The sequence below is a fragment of the Balaenoptera acutorostrata genome, chromosome 8 (assembly GCF_949987535.1).
Source record: "Balaenoptera acutorostrata chromosome 8, mBalAcu1.1, whole genome shotgun sequence".
In the NCBI taxonomy this organism is placed as follows: domain Eukaryota; kingdom Metazoa; phylum Chordata; class Mammalia; order Artiodactyla; family Balaenopteridae; genus Balaenoptera; species Balaenoptera acutorostrata.
Genome location: NC_080071.1, coordinates 15,313,085 through 15,329,950, shown reverse-complemented (window position 1 = coordinate 15,329,950; position 16,866 = coordinate 15,313,085). Strand labels below are relative to the sequence as shown.

The 16,866-nt window shown below is 39.4% G+C and overlaps 1 protein-coding gene across 7 annotated transcripts in view; it reads right to left on the bottom strand.

The window, feature by feature from the left end:
• Positions 1 to 16,866, bottom strand: part of FMNL2 (formin like 2) — a 312,348-nt gene that overhangs the window by 103,345 nt on the left and 192,137 nt on the right. For all 7 annotated transcript variants that reach the window (XM_057551489.1, XM_057551486.1, XM_057551490.1 and 4 more), the window contains exon 3: positions 745 to 825. In XM_057551489.1, the coding sequence (XP_057407472.1) occupies positions 745 to 825 (81 nt within the window). The remainder of the gene's footprint in view (positions 1 to 744; positions 826 to 16,866) is intronic.

The following is a 16,866-nucleotide window of genomic DNA, read 5'->3' as shown; positions in this document are numbered from 1 at the left end:
TCAGCTCAAGATATTTTCAGGGCAGCCTTGAAAGCAGGAGCTGTGGAAGGTCAACCGAAAAACAAGTGCTGTCTGGTGACTAGCCCTTTATCCATCTTGAGCAAGGGCGGCTCTGCCCTGAGACATCCCAGGACGGATCCAGGCCCCAGGGCTGTGCCAGGCTACATGCTTTACCACAAGGCATCAGTTTAAACCAATTGTGTGGCTGCACAAAGCAGGGCTTGTTTGTAAAAGGAGAGAGTCCGCTGAGAATGGAATCAGCTATTCTCTCCTTACCTTCTTGGGGCCAGGGGCACGGCTGGGGCGGGGGAAGCCGCTAAAAGCATCAACACAGGATGTGAGTGCACAGCTGGGATGACAAAGCCCCAGTGATTTTTCAAGGTCTCTGGAAATGCACCAAGGCATGAAAGACAAGTATTCCCTTTGCTAGGCCTGTTTTTCTGGGGGCCTAAACACCTCTGGACTGAACCTACCGCCCTGTGTAATTGCAAATGGCAGCAACTCAATAACCATCAGAGGTACATGACTCCCAACTCAGGAAAGTACTTTTAAACACATTCTCAAGCGAGGATGGCTTTTTTCTTTGTCTTTTCATGTTGTCCGGCTCCAACAACTCCAAGATTGTTTTCCCAGAGGCTCTGGCAGAGGCTATAATGGAGAGGAAGGAAGGTCTCCTCCAGGGCAGGAGGATTCTGCCTGCTAATGAGGAAGCAACAACACAAAGTGGAGACAAATCCATCTTACCTTCCGGGTTACAGCTGGATCCAGATAGCCTTTGAGCTTTTGAATGTACGTATGGGGAGGGTTCTTCACCTGGAATCGTTCCTGCAGGAAGCACGAAAGTAAAGTAAAAAGCATGAAAGCTCTGAAGGCATGACGGTCAGCCATATTCACACAGATTTATACTGCTGACCCAAAGCCAAAACGCATCTGCCGCATGACCGTGGCCCTGCAAAGAGTCACTGGTTTTGAATCTTCAGAGTCGATGTTCTTATCCCCTCTTTGCCTACGAGGAAACTGAAACTCAGAGCAGATCAGTCCTTCCCTAAGATGATGCAGCAAGTCAGGGGTACAAGTATATTCAAACCCATGTTCGCCCAACTCTAGAGTCTGACCTGCTTTCTCGGTGGGGCTCTGCAGTTCTCTTTCTGGGAATAATGTTCTGCCCAACCTGTGTTCAGGGACCTCTTTTAGCAGGTCTTCCATCTATTGCATATTCTTTGAATATCTTCAGTGTTGGCAAATCTTTTTCTTTTGAATATTTATTTTATCTTTGAAAATACCAAAAATTTGTCTCAAACTAGATAAAACTAATTTGTTTCAAAAATGAGTAATGAGTCTATTGCTCAGAGACTGCGGTGAGTGTGTATTTGTGTGCATGTGTGTGACATTAAGGTGTTCCTAAGGCAGTTTCCAAATCAGAAGACTTCAAAGTATTGTGAACAAAGGCACAATCATTGAAATAAGCATATTATATATATACACAAAAAACACATATACACCAAGGTGATATTTGAATGTAGATCGGGGGTGGGGCCCATGAATCTGCATTTCTAACAAGTTTCATGCTGACACTGTGGATGGATGGACCACACTTTGAGAAACTCATGCCCACGTGTATCAGGTTTTACAGACCATAATGTCCAAAGCAGAATAAGCAGGAGTAAGCTGGGCAAAATCCAAAGGCCCACACTATAGAATGGTAAGTACTATATTATAGTCATATAATGATATATGACATTCTCATAAAAAAGAACACACTGTATTGCATGGTTCTATGTGGATGGATTGTTGAGACAAAAAAGAACAAATGATTTCTTTCACAAAAGTAGCAAAATTAAATATTAACTGTTAGGGACACATATATAGGTGGTTTATTCACACACACACACACACACACACACACACACACACACACACACACACAGACAAGAGGTGGGGGAGATGTGCTTTAAAATGATAGTCAAGGACCAAGGAGGGGGAAGGGAAATACAGATTGATCCTGAGAGGCCGGCAATGTTCTTTTCTGACCCTAGAAGTAGTTACACGGATGTTGGTTTTATCTTACTTATTATGCTATTCTTAAGTTTCACAACCTTTCCTGTATATACGCTATATTTAACACACCAAAAAAGTTTACATAAAGCAGCCCCAAAAGGAAAAAAAAGATTTGTCATGAAATCAGGACAATTCTTATCAGGTACTTTTCTGCATACAACTCAAGAGATGTCTTCCTAGTAATTCTTTTTAACCTGATTATTGCTTATGCCAAAATGGAATTTTTTAGTATTTCACAACACTGACAATTGGCCAGTATGTTAAGCGTTTGTTTATCCCATATGAATTTGTATTTCTCCAATACAAGGAACCACAACATTCTTCCCAGTCCACTCAAGCCTTGCTCACTTACAGATTTAGAAATGCTTAAGATCGTCCTACTATTATCAAAAGATCATCTTGTTAGTGAAAATATACATTTTATTATTGTTTAATACTACTCTAAAATAATAGAAAGTGGCTTAGAGTGAGACCAATACTTCCCCTTTATTTAAAAATGATCATGGTAAATTTCACAGTATACCAACTGTCTCTCAACGGAGCTGTTTTAAAAAATGCTCAGGGCTTCCCTGGTGGCGCAGTGGTTGAGAATCTGCCTGCCAATGCAGGGGACATGGGTTCGAGCCCTGGTCTGGGAAGATCCCACATGCCGCGGAGCAACTGGGCCCGTGAGCCACAACTACTGAGCCTGCGCATCTGGAGCCTGTGCTCCGCAACAAGGGAGGCCGCGATAGTGAGAGGCCCGCGCACCGCTATGAAGAGTGGCCCCCGCTTGCCGCAACTAGAGAAAGCCCTCGCACAGAAACGAAGACCCAACACAGCCAAAAATAAATAAATTTTAAAAAAAAATGGTCAGCTTATTATTTCTAATTATTCCCCCAATTTTCTATCCCACAGGCAATTTCTAATTAATGATTCACGCATATTCAACATCTCTGGTGCCATCACTGTGTCTATGAATCAAGCCCTAATTTTTTTAAACAAACACTATCACTTTACTAAGGGGTCAGATAGGATCCAATGGCCACAGGGTTTTAGCAATAGCCCAGCTGAGGGCTAAAATAATCACAAAAAGTTCCCCCCAAAAATGAACTGACAAGCTATCTAGAAACCAGTTACTATTTCCAACCTTGTGTATGAAAACAGCTGATGCCAGAGATATACTGGGATATAAATAAAATGCTTTTTAATAATACAATCCAATTACCCCAATTTTTAAAAATCCCATGACAGAGACAACTCAACCTGTGCTCCATTCTACTACAGCAAATACTACCTACCTCCAAATATAAAGTTCCTAACACATGAAACTCAATGAATTTTAACTGTGGCTAATGCAGCATTTGCTTGAGGACCTAAAATTTGAAATCTGTGGACAGTTCCTGAGAGATTTCTAATGTTTGTTCTTGCAGGCAATGTCTTCACACCATAAGAGCCATATTTATTCCTTTAAAAATAACAAAATTTAAGGAATTCCCTGGCAGTCCAGTGGTTAGGACTCCACGCTTCCACTGCTGGGGGACTGGGTTTGATCCCTGGTCAAGAAACTAAGATCCTGCAGGGCACATGGTGCAGCAAAACATAAATACATAAATAAATAAAACAAAATCTGGATGACTAGCATATATAACATATTGACATTCACTCAACTAGTAAAATCCCATTTTTGACAGTCATAAATATAGCTTTCTCTGTTTCTTACTTAACATTGTGGTCACCCAGAGGGGCTTTCTCAAATAGACACATTTGCTGGTCCTGCTGACTTGATTAATTTCCTTATAATTAACCCCTTGAAATTATGGACAAGGTCTATATTTAATAAACTCACACTTTTTCAAATGTGCTTAGCATTTGCTGTTGTGTTTTAGGCATTTTTTCTTCACGTGTTTGAGTAACTTACTAACATATTTCCAAGAAACAGAAAATGAAGAAAACTGATGCTTTAAAACACATCATACATCGTAGCTACTTCTCCAAAAACTGCACCTACCTCCAGGGATTCAAGTGAAACCCTTATGGAGGAAAAATACAAAGCCCCAGCTATTTTCCTAAAACTTGGGGGTTGCTTGTCTAATCTCAAAAGGAGCTACTGTTTGAGTTATAAATCCAGCACCTGGCGCACCAAACCTTTTCAGTCTGTCTGTCTTCAACATGGCCATTTGCACAACAGAAACATTTGTCGGAATACACTGGAGAATTCCAGCACATTGCCAAAACATTTATTTTGAAGAACTCTGGATGGATTATTGGCATTATACTTATTTAAATTAATAATTTTTTCCTCTAAGCATTAGAATTTTAGATTTTTCACTGAAACCCAAAATTGCCTTGGCTTCTGGGACCGCTTCATATCCCACGTGCTATCTTCAATAACTAGTTACCATCACAGCAAGATCTTTTTTGATCCACCTCCTAGAGTAATGGAAATAAAAACAAAAATAAACAAATGGGACCTAATGAAACTTCAAAGCTTTTGCACAGCAAAGGAAACCATAAACAAGACGAAAAGACAACCCTCAGAATGGGAGAAAATATTTGCAAACGAATCAACAGACAAAGGATTCATCTCCAAAATATATAAACAGCTCATTCAGCTCAATATTAAAAAAACAAACAACCCAATCCAAAAATGGGCAGAAGACCTAAATAGACATTTCTCCAAAGAAGACATACAGATGGTCAAGAAGCACATGAAAAGATGCTCAACATCACTAATTATTAGAGAAATGCAAATCAAACCTACAATGAGTTATCACCTAACACCAGTTAGAATGGGCATCACCAGAAAATCTACAAACAACAAATGCTGGAGAGGGTGCGGAGAAAAGGGAAGCCTCTTGCACTGTTGGTGGGAATGTAAATTGATACAGCCACTATGGAGAACAGTATGGAGGTTCCTTAAAAAACTAAAAATAGATTTACCATATGATCCAGCAATCCCACTACTGGGCGTATACCCAGAGAAAACCATAATTCAAAAAGACACATGCACCCCAATGTTCATTGCAGCACTATTTACAATAGCCAGGTCATGGAAGCAACCTAAATGCCCATCGACAGACGAATGGATAAAGAAATTGTGGTACATATATACAATAGAATATTACTCAGCCATAAAAAGGAACGAAACTGAGTCATTTGTTGAGACGTGGATGGATCTAGAGACTGTCATACAGAGTGAAATAAGTCAGAAAGAGAAAAACAAATATCGTATATTAACGCATGTATGTGGAACCTAGAAAAATAGTACAGATGAGCTGGTCTGCAGGGCAGAAGTTGAGACACAGATGTACAGAAGAGACATATGGACACCAAGGGGGAAAACTGCGGTGGGGTGGGGATGGTGGTGTGCTGAATTGGGCGATTGGGATTGACATGTATACACTGATGTGTATAAAATTGATGACTAATGAGAACCTGCAGTATAAAAAAACAAACAGAACAACTAATACTAAACTTTCATTGGGTTATTTGTATGGAAATATGTTAATATAAATGTTTAAAAAAATAAAAAATAAAAAAAAATAACTAGTTACCTGCTTGTTCAACATCACTGATAAGGGTAGCTTAATTAGATTAAGCCCCTAACTTGAGTTAGGCTATATAGAAATATTGTTCTTAGGGATAAATCATGGTGATATTTCAATAGGGATGGATAAGCCATCTGAAAGAGCTTTAAAAATACAAATTTCTTTCAAAATACCTAATCATACAGCATCACCACCACTCTGACCTCTTGCCATTTATATCTTTGTGTGACCAAACTTTCTTCATGAAATGTTTCTGGATGGGAAATAAAAATGGCTCTGAGGGTTTTAATTATTCTCCAAAAACATTCAAAGAACGAAGCCCAAAGCCATTTCTTAACATTCAGGACACTATGCTGACAAACTGCATTGAAAGAAGCGTGGGAGGAAAGAGAGGGGGAGAACAGACTTTAATATCTTCATGAAGCGTCTGTGTCATTTGCAAACAGTTTAATAAATTAGAGTGTTAGGAATTCAATTTCTCTGGTAACGACCAGAAAACTTCTTCTCATTGCTAAAAGCGACTTAATTTATACAGGCCCAGGAGCACAATTACCCTTGCATCTGGGGCAGCACTTCTTGTTTCTCAAAGATTATTAACTTATCTTTTAATAACACTTTACAGTTTACAATATTCTTTAGGCCTCTTAACTTACTCAAGCTTCCCTATCTGCCAAGCATATGTAAAATTCCATTTTATAGATGAGGAAACTGAGGCTCAGAGAGTAAATGACTTGCCTTAAATTTCACACTCACACACACATATACACACCCACACCACCCCCACTCCCGATCAAGGATTAAAACTCAAGTTTTCTGACTCTCTAATCCTTGTTCTTTTCACTACACTATAATAAGTGTACTCATCTTGCTTTTGATAGAGTAAGTTTTTATTTTTTTTTAACATCTTTATTGGAGTATAATTGCTTTACAATGGTGTGTTAGTTTCTGCTGTATAACAAAGTGAATCAGCTATACCTATACATACATCCCCATATGTCCTCCCTCTTGTCTCTCCCTCCCACCCTCCCTATCCTACCCCTCTAGGTGGTCACAAAGCACCAAGCTGATCTACCTGTGCTATGCGGCTGCTTCCCACTAGCTATCTATTTTACATTTGGTAGTGTATATATATCCATGCCACTCTCTTCATCCCAGCTTACCCTTCCCCCTCCCCATGTCCTCAAGTCCATTCTCTACGTCTGCGTCTTTATTCCTGTCCTGCCCCTAGGTTCTTGAGAACCATTCATTCATTCATTCATTTATTTAAGATTCCATATATATGTGTTAGCATACGGTATTTGTTTTTCTCTTTCTGACTTACTTCACTCTGTGTGACAGACTCTAGGTCTGTCCACCTCACTACAAATAACTCAATTTCCTTTCTATGTCTGAGTAACAGTCCACTGTATATGTGTGCCACATCTTCTTTATCCATTCATCTGTCAATGGACACTGAAGTTGCTTCCATGTCCTGGTTATTGTAAATAGAGCTGCAATGAACACTGTGGTACATGACTCTTTTTGAATCATGGCTTTCTCAGGGTATATACCTAGTAGTGGGATTGCTGGGTCATATGATAGTTCTATTTTTAGCTTTTTAAAGAACCTCCATACTGTTCTCCATAGTGGCTGTATCAATTTACATTCCCACCAACAGTGCAAGAGGGTTCCCTTTTCTCCACACTCTCTCCAGCATTTATTGCTTGTAGATGTTTTGATGACGGCCATTCTGACTGGTGTGAGGTGATACCTCATTGTGGTCTTGATTTGCATTTCTCTAATGATTAGTGATGTTGAGCATCCTTTCATGTGTTTGTTGGCAATCTGTATGTCTTCTCTGGAGAAATGTCTATTTAGGACTTCTGCCCATTTTTGAATTGGGTTGTTTGTTTTTCTGATATTGAGCTGCATGAGCTGCTTATAAATTTTGGAGATTAATCCTATGTCAGTTGCTTCATTTGCAAATATTGTCTCCCATTCTGAGGGTTGGCTTTTCGTCTTGTTTATAGTTTCCTTTGCTGTGCAAAAGCTTTTAAGTTTCATTAGGTTCCATTTGTTTATTTTTGTTTTTATTTCCATTTCTCTAGGAGCTGGGTCAAAAACAATCTTGCTGTGATTTATGTCATAGAGTGTTCTGCCAATGTTTTCCTCTAAGAGTTTTATAGTGTCTGGCCTTACATTTAGGTCTTTAATCCATTTTGAGTTTATTTTTGTGTATGGTGTTAGGAAGTGTTCTAATTTCATTCTTTTACATGTAACTGTCCAGTTTTCCCAGCACCACTTATTGAAGAGGCTGTCTTTTCTCCATTGTATATTCTTGCCTCCTTTATCAAAGATAAGGTGACTATATGTGTGTGGGTTTATCTCTGGGCTTTCTATCCTGTTCCATTGACCTATATTTCTGTTTCTGTGCCAGTACCATACTGTCTTGATTACTGTAGCTTTGTAGTATAGTCGGAAGTCAAGGAGCTTGATTCCTCCAGCTCCATTTTCCTTTCTCAAGATTGTTTTGGCTATTCGGGGTCTTTTGTGTTTCCATACAAATTGTGAAATTTTTTGTCTAGTTCTGTGAAAAATGCCATTGGTAGTTTGATAGGGATTGCATTGAATCTGTAGATTGCTTTGGGTAGTATAGTCATTTTCACAATGTTGATTCTTCCAATCCAAGAACACAGTATATCTCTCCATCTGTTTGTATCGTCTTTAATTTCTTTCATCAGTGTCTTATAGTTTTCTGCATACAGGTCTTTTGTCTCCTTAGGTAGGTTTATTCCTAGGTATTTTATTCTTTTTGTTGCAGTGGTAAACAGGAGTATTTCCTTAATTTCTCTTTCAGATTTTGTCATTAGTGTATAGGAATGGAAGAGATTTCTGTGCATTAATTTTGTATCCTGCTACTTTACCAAATTCATTGATTAGCTCTAGTAGTTTTCTGGTAGCATCTTTAGGATTCTCTATGTATACTATCATGTCATCTGCAAACAGTGACAGTTTTACTTCTTCTTTTCCGATTTGGATTCCTTTTATTTCTTTTTCTTCTCTGATTGCTGTGGCTCCAACCTCCAAAACTATGTTGAACAATAGTGGTGAGAGGGGGCAACATTGTTTTGCTCCTGATCTTAGAGGAAATGCTTTCAGATTTTCACCATTGAGAACGATGTTGGCTGTGGGTTTGTCATATATGGCCTTTATTATGTTGAGGTAGGTTCCCTCTAGGCCTACTTTCTGGAGAGTTTGTATCATAAATGGGTGTTAAATTTTGTCAAAAGCTTTTTCTGCATCTATTGAAATGATCATATGGTTTTTATCCTTCAGTGTGTTAATATGGTGTATCACATTGATTGATTTGCATATATTGAAGAATCCTTGCATTCCTTGGATAAACCCCACTTGATCATTGTGTATGAGACTTTTAATGTGCTGTTGGATTCTGTTTGCCAGTATTTTGTTGAGGATCTTTGCATCTATGTTCATCAGTGTTATTGGCCTGTAGTTTTCTTTTTGGGGGACATCTTTGTCTGGTTATGGTATCAGGGTGATGATGGCCTCGTAGAATGAGTTTGGGAGTGTTCCTCCCTCTGCTATATTTTGGAAAAGTTTGAGAGGGATAGGTGTTAGCTCTTCTCTAAATGTTTGATAGAATTCGCCTGTGAAGCCATCTGGTCCTGGGCTTTTGTTTGTTGGAAGATTTTTAATCACAGTTTCAAATTCAGTGCTTGTGATGGGTCTGTTTATATTTTCTATTTCTTCCTGGTTCACTCTCGGAAGGTTGTGCTTTTCTAAGAATTTGTCCATTTCTTCCAGGTCGTCCATTTTATTGGCATATAGTTGCTTGTAGTAATCCCTCATGATCCTTTGTATTTCTGCAGTGTCAGTTGTTACTTCTTTTTCATTTCTAATTCTATTGATTTGAGTCTTCTCCCTTTTTTTCTTGATGAGTCTGGCTAAAGGTTTATCAATTTTGTTTATCTTCTCAAAGAACCAGCTTTTAGTTTTATTGATCTTTGCTATTGTTTCCTTCATTTCTTTTTCATTTATTTCTGATCTGATCTTTATGATTTCTTTCCTTCTGCTAACTTTGGGATATTTTTGTTCTTCTTTCTCTAATTGCTCTAGGTTTAAGGTTAGCTTGTTTACTTGAGATGTTTCTTGTTTCTTGAGGTAGGATTGTATTGGTGTAAACTTCCCTCTTAGAACTGCTTTTGCTGCATCCCATAGGTTTGGGGTCATTGTGTTTTCATTGTCATTTGTTTCTAGGTATTTTTTGATTTCCTCTTTGATTTCTTCAGTGATCTCTTGGTTATTTAGTAGTGTATTGTTTAGCCTCCATGTGCTTGTATTTTTTACAGATTTTTTTCCTGCAATTGATATCTAGTCTCATAGCGTTGTGGTCAGAAAAGATACTTGATACAATTTCAAGTTTTTTAAATTTACCAAGGCTTGATTTGTGACCCAAGATATGATCTATCCTGGAGGATGTTCCATGAGCACTTGAGAAGAAAGTGTATTCTGCTGTTTGGGGATGGAATGTCCTATAAATATCAATTAAGTCCACCTTGTTTAATGAGTCATTTAAAGCTTGTGTTTCCTTATTTATTTTCATTTTGGATGATCTGTCCATTGGTGAAAGTGGGGTGTTAAAGTCCCTACTATGATTGTGTCACTGTCAATTTCCCCTTTTATGGCTGTTAGCATTTGCCTTATGTATCGAGGTGCTCCTATGTTGGATGCATAAATATTTACAATTGTTATATCTTCTTCTTGGATTGATCCGTTGATCATTATGTAGTGTCCTTCTTTGTCTCTTGTAATAGTCTTTATTTTAAAGTCTATTTTGTCTGATATGAGAATTGCTACTCCAGCTTTCTTTTGATTTCCATTTGCATGGAATATCTTTTTCCATCCCCTCACTTGTAGTCTGTATGTGTCCCTAGGTCTGAAGTGGTCTCTTGTAGACAGCATACAGGCGGGTCTTGTTTTTGTATCCATTCAGCCAGTCTATGTCTTTTGGTTGGAGCATTTATTCCATTTACATTTAAGGTAATTATTGATATGTATGTTCCTATTACCATTTTCTTAATTGTTTTGGGTTTGTTTTTGTAGGTCTTTTTCTTCTCTTGTGTTTCCTGCCTAGAGAAATTCCTTTAGCATTTGTTGTAAAGCTGGTTTGGTGGTGCTGAATTCTCTTAACTTTTGCTTGTCTGTAAAGGTTTTAATTTCTCCATCAAATCTGGATGAGATTCTTGCTAGGTAGAGTAACCTTGGTTGTAGTTTTTTCCCTTTCATCACTTTAAATGTGTCCTGCCACTCCCTTCTGGCTTGCAGAGTTTCTGCTGAAAGATCAGCTGTTAATCTTACGGGGATTCCCTTGTATGTTATTTGTTGCTTTTCCCTTGCTGCTTTAATAATTTTTTCTGTATTTAATTTTTGATAGTTTGATTAATATGTGTCTTGGTGTGTTTCTCCTTGGGTTTATCCTGTATGGGACTCTCTGCACTTCCTGGACTTGATTGACTATTTCCTTTCCCATGTTAGGGAAGTTTTCAACTATACTCTCTTCAAATATTTTCTCAGATCCTTTCTTTTTCTTTTCTTCTTCTGGGATCCCTATTATTCGAATGTTGGTGCATTTAATGTTGTCCCAGAGGTCTCTGAGACTGTCCTCAATTCTTTTCATTCTTCTTTCTTTATTCTGCTCTGTGGTAGTTATTTCCACTATTTGATCTTCCAGGTCACTTATCCGTTCTTCTGCCTCAGTTATTCTGCTATTGATTCCTTCTAGAGAATTTTTAATTTCATTTATTGTGTTGTTCATCATTGTTTGTTTGTTCTTTAGTTCTTCTAGGTCCTTGTATGTGCCTTGTATTTTCTCCATTCTATTTCCAAGATATGGATTATCTTTACTATCATTACCCTGAATTCTTTTTCAGGTAGACTGCTTATTTCCTCTTCATTTGTTCGGTCTGGTGGGTTTTTACCTTGCTCCTTCATCTGCTGCATATTTCTCTGTCTTCTCATTTTTTTTAACTTACTGTGTTTGGGGTCTCCTTTTCACAGGCTGCAGGTTCATAGTTCCCATTGTTTTTGGTGTCTTCCCCCAGTGGGTGAGGTTGGTTCAGTGGCTTGTGTAGGCTTCCTGGTGGAGGGGACCGGTGCCTGTGTTCTGGTGGGTGGGGCTGGATCTTGTCCTTCCGGTGGGCAGGGCCGCGTCCAGTGGTGTGTTTTGGGGTGTCTGTGAACTTAGTATGACTTTAGGCAGCCTCTCTGTTAATGGGTGGGCTTGTGTTCCTGTCTTGCTAGTTGTTTGGCATGGGGCGTCCAGCACTGGAGCCTGCTGGCCATTGGGTGAAGCTGGGTCTTAGTGTTGAGACAGAGATTTCTGGGAGAGCTCTTGCCGATTGATATTATGTGGGGCTGGGAGGTCTCTGGTGGTCCAATGTCCTGGACTCAGCTCTCCCACCTCGGAGGCTCAGGCTTGACACTGGCTGGAGGACCAAGACCCTGCTAGCCACATGGCTCGGAAGAAAAGGAAGAAAATAAAGGAAAAAAAAAAAAAAAAAAGAACAGATAGAACCCCAAACCAAATGTTAAAAGCAAAACTCTGACATGTCGACCTCCACATGGAAAAATCCTTTCTTTGTGTGAAGAAGGGTGGCCTTCGAGGTCCAGGTTTTAGGGAACTGTCTCCCAGTCCCAAGGACAGTCACGGCTTCGGCCAGTGGGGGCCCCCTCCAGAGCTGGCAGCCTCAGTGAGGCCACCCTCCCCTTGGGCTCTGGGGCAGCTCGGTGATGGCGGAGGGGAGACACCCCAAGCCAGGAGTTCCAGCCTAGAGTAAGTTTTTAAAAGACAAAAAACATGTTCTACTTTTCCTTGAGTCTCAGTATGTAGATGAATACTCAGCACCCAGTCCTTAATAATGTTCAAAGAATTAAACTTCTTTTAAATGTCATATACAAGTCACTTCTCACATAAATTACAAGTAAGTTTTTAAAGTTTAAAAGTACTCAGAGAGACTGTAAACACTCTGTACAAGGCATACACCCAGTGGATTCTGTGCTAGATATGTCAGCCAAACTCATGTCATAGTGAAAGGACATTTGCTGATAAGCTTGTGTTGTACCTCTCACGGCTCTGAAACTGCCTAGTGCCTTCCATAATTATACATTTCTCATTAACTCAATCCACTAAGGCTTACACCAGCCTCCCCTCTCCCCACTGGCCACTAGGAAAGTCACTCTGCCTATACACAGGCCAGCCCTGCAGATAAGGAAAAAAACAAAGCATTGATTGGATTCCACTTAATGACCAAGGTTCAAATCTACTGCAACTCAAATTAGAAAACCAGGCCATTCATGTAATGACCTATATGGGAAAAGAATCTAAAAAAGAGTGGATATATGTATATGTATAACTGATTCACTTTGCTGTACAGCAGAGACTAACACAACATTGTAAATCAACTATACTCAAATAAAAATTTTTAAAAAGAAAAGAAAAAAAGAAAACCAGGCCATTCTTAAAAGGAGCTTAAATGAAGGGCTGTGACAGGGAAGTGTTAGATTCGTTGGGTAAGTCACAGTACATGGAACTCATCAGCTATGCTACAACATGGCCTTCTCCATGAGACACAGGCAGGCAGTCTTGGTTCCCTTCTGACCAGCTGAACTGTTTCTCTGGGGCCTCCCTCCACACCCCCCTTTCCCCATGTATATCTAATAAACTTTGTCACTGAAAGCCTTTTTGCATAAAGGTTTGGAACTGGACATTCCACTCATCTAGCACAATATTTCCGATCCTTTGCATCTTCTCTATCCATGTGTATAATTACAGGAGAAATTACTTAACTGAGGTTAATTTGGCATTGGCTGGACTTACAACAAGCATGTTATAAGCATTTCTGCTCCATAAATTCTAGTTGGATAAGCAGCTCCAAAATCAAACAGAATTTCATTCAAGTTTATCTTATATCTTCATATTCTGAGGTTTAAGAAAAGAAGTTATAGTGAGTCTCTGGGAAATGAATGGCTTGTGGGGGACACACTTAGTGTTGAGTTTCTTCCCTGTTTGGGAAAGTCACAGGGTCACCGGCTCTATTTCAATAGTGGATTAAGCAAAGCTACACAAACTGCTTAAACACCCTTAGGGATGAATTAGACGTCACCATCATTATACCATTATTAATGTTTCATTATTCTGCTCCTGTAATAAATTTAGATGGTGAAAGTTCAAAGGGCTTTGCTTTTGTGCACATAAGCTCACTAAGCTTGAATGATTTTTCTTCCTAGAAGCTGAAAGTAGTTGGCCTTCCTTTGCCAAGGCTGAGTAAGCAAACTGTTGTCTCTAAATGAGCTCTAATTACAGCCAGCATCATTGCCATTAGTGAGTACTAATTTGCAGGACTTAGCTTGGTGCTAAATGCTCTTCAGAGCTACACTGATGGGAATAATCTATGTCCTCCAAGGGTTTACCCTCTAAAATGGAGAACGCTGACAAGAGTAGATGAGGAGGAGGAAAGACAAAAATAAAATATTGCATTCATATTGTATATAGACAGAAGTGAAGTGATTTACACACTATAGCAGAGGCCAGGAAAGGGTACATGTGTGGAAGGAGGAGGTGCCAAGACCAGAAACCAGGTTCCTAAGCAGGGGAACTAAGGTTAGCCATAACATCTCAGCTCTCACAGCGGCAGCAACTTATACACACATGAAGGAAATGTACGCAAACAGAGCCAGATTCCCCCAAGGAACTGAGAGTACCAAAGTCCCCAGGGGAATGCATATTCCATGTTTCCCAAAAAGAAAAAAACAAAATTCTGACACTTTGGAAAGGCTGCCAGATGACTACCCCACCTACAGAAAGTATGAAAGAAGAGGACAATTAAGAGAAAATGAAGAAAAAGTACTAAGACTCTACCTACTTATAACAATTGATGGCCAAGAAAGCACGTTCAGATGGGATTCTAATTTTGTCTAACGACTACCAGAGGCAGCTAGTGCCAGCTGTGCTACTATTTAGAAGGATCCCTGCGGTTATTATTGGATGAAAACATTTCGCTAGACAAGTCCCTGCCTCTGAACATCTTAAATCTTGCTATCACATTTGGGTCTCCTGTTTCCAGGCACTAACATGAAAAATACCAAGATGAAAAAAAAAAAAATTTTTTTTTTTTTGTCGTTTCATTCTTCCATTCATCCAGAACACATTATGCAAGACACCATGTAAAAAGCACAAAACGAAACAAACTCGATGCCAAAGCATTGAATCTCATCTCTGAGATACAACAGACATTTATGTAATACAAAGCAGAATATGATAAGAGCCATATGGGATCCTCTGGAAGTTCAAAGAAAGGTAAGGCTCTTTCCAACAGAGATGATCAAAGGAACTTCCCTGAAGAAACTGGCTTTTGAATTGTGTTTTGAAGGACAGGCAGCATATAGGTATCCTGGGACAGTGTGAGAGGCAGGAGTCAGAGATATCCAGATGTGGGAACATGGGAACAAAGGCAGAGAAGCACAGGGCATGTGCCAGCAACTTCAAGGCTTTAGCTGGGTTCCAGTAACACAGTTTATGAAAGGTAATGGCACAAAGGACCTAAACGGTAAGTTGGAAAGGACAAAGGCAGATGTCAAATAATAAGCTAATACGTACAGAACAGACAACAGGGAGTCAATAAGGAATTTTGAATAGTGGAAGAACATACAGTTAATACCATGTAACTCCCCTTTCTCCATTCCCAACTTTAAAAGTTGGCCATTTCTGCACTTAAGACTAGTGCAGAAAAATCAGCATGTCAGATGCATTCCACAGCCACAGTTTCTTGGAGAGCCGGGAAGCATTCTTCAGCTCTGAATATGAAATCATTTTCCTAGTCTGAGAGGAGAGGACAACTTTCCAAGTGTTCCATTACAGCTCTCAGACTGAAAATAACTTTTGATGAGACTTTTCCAAATGATTTCCTTTATTTAGACTAGCAAAAGTCTCTTCTAGTTCAACAGGTCTTTCCTAATCAAAACATCCTATAATTCATTCTTTAATATTAATTTGGCTTCTTTAATCCTATTCATAGTTCATCATTTTCCCCTATTTAAAGTGTTTTAATTGAATTTGTTGAATTTGTAAGGAAGGAAGCCATACTAATAAAGTTAAACTAAAACAGCCTTCCACAGCAAAGATGATGAGTTAAATATCCAAGTGTTAAAACAACATAAAGTAGTATTTGTATTACCTAGTCGAAATTCTTGGCTACTACACCTTAATAAATAATTTAAATTATTTTCTGAAGGATAGTGTCAAAGGTCAACCTCAGTCTAGCCTGTATGCCTTAAATTGGCTATATGGTTCGTCATTTCCTGTAACAGCATTCCCAAGTTTACAGAAGATGCTCATACAATAAAGTTTATTTCAAACAGCATAACCAAGTTGTCTGGGTCAGCTCAGGCAATTTAGCTGTTTTAAGGGGGGTTCGGGGGATCTGTAATTCCATTTGTATTACCAGGCAGGAAGGCAGGCAATGCGATGTTCATTTTGGCAAAAGATAACCTAAACTCTTCATATCAGACTGAGCCCCAGGCCTCTTGCTCTAGCTGCTAATGCCGAATAGCATTTCTGAGAGAACATTCACATCAAGCTGCCAAAAAGGATTCCTTTAAAAAGGAATAATTCCCCCCTTGTTTAGCTAACCTTCTCCCCATTTTCTGTCCCTCTCTCAGTCCCTGCGGGATAGGCCAGCATCTTTTCTCCCCACTATAAAAATTGTACGACAAAGGGAACCTCTGGAAGAGGAAAGACGAAAACTCACTTCTGGGTTCAGACTCAATTTTCCATGTCTCCAGAGACACTAAACTCTAGAAAGCTCACATGTAGAGAGTAGGCATCTGCTCCTCTCATTGCTTCTCCAGCACTTTAGAATCAAGAAATTGGAGGCCTGGAGTAAGTCTCAATGGAAGAGAAACTTGCTTTCTGGAGGGAAACTAAAACTTGTCTTCTTTTTAATAGCAACTAACTCAGGTTTGGCAACTTCAAGAAAAGGACAACAGTCCCTTTAAACTCTCAAGGAGATTCTGAAGAACCTAGGGGCAGGACAGGAATAAAGACGCAGACGTACAGAATGGACTTGAGGACATGGGGAGTGGGAAGGGTAAGTGGGACGAAGTGAGAGAGTGTCATGGACATATATACACTACCAAATATAAAATAGATAGCTAGTGGGAAGCAGCCACATGGCACAGGGAGATCAGCTCGGTGCTTTGTGACCACCTAGAGGGGTGGGAT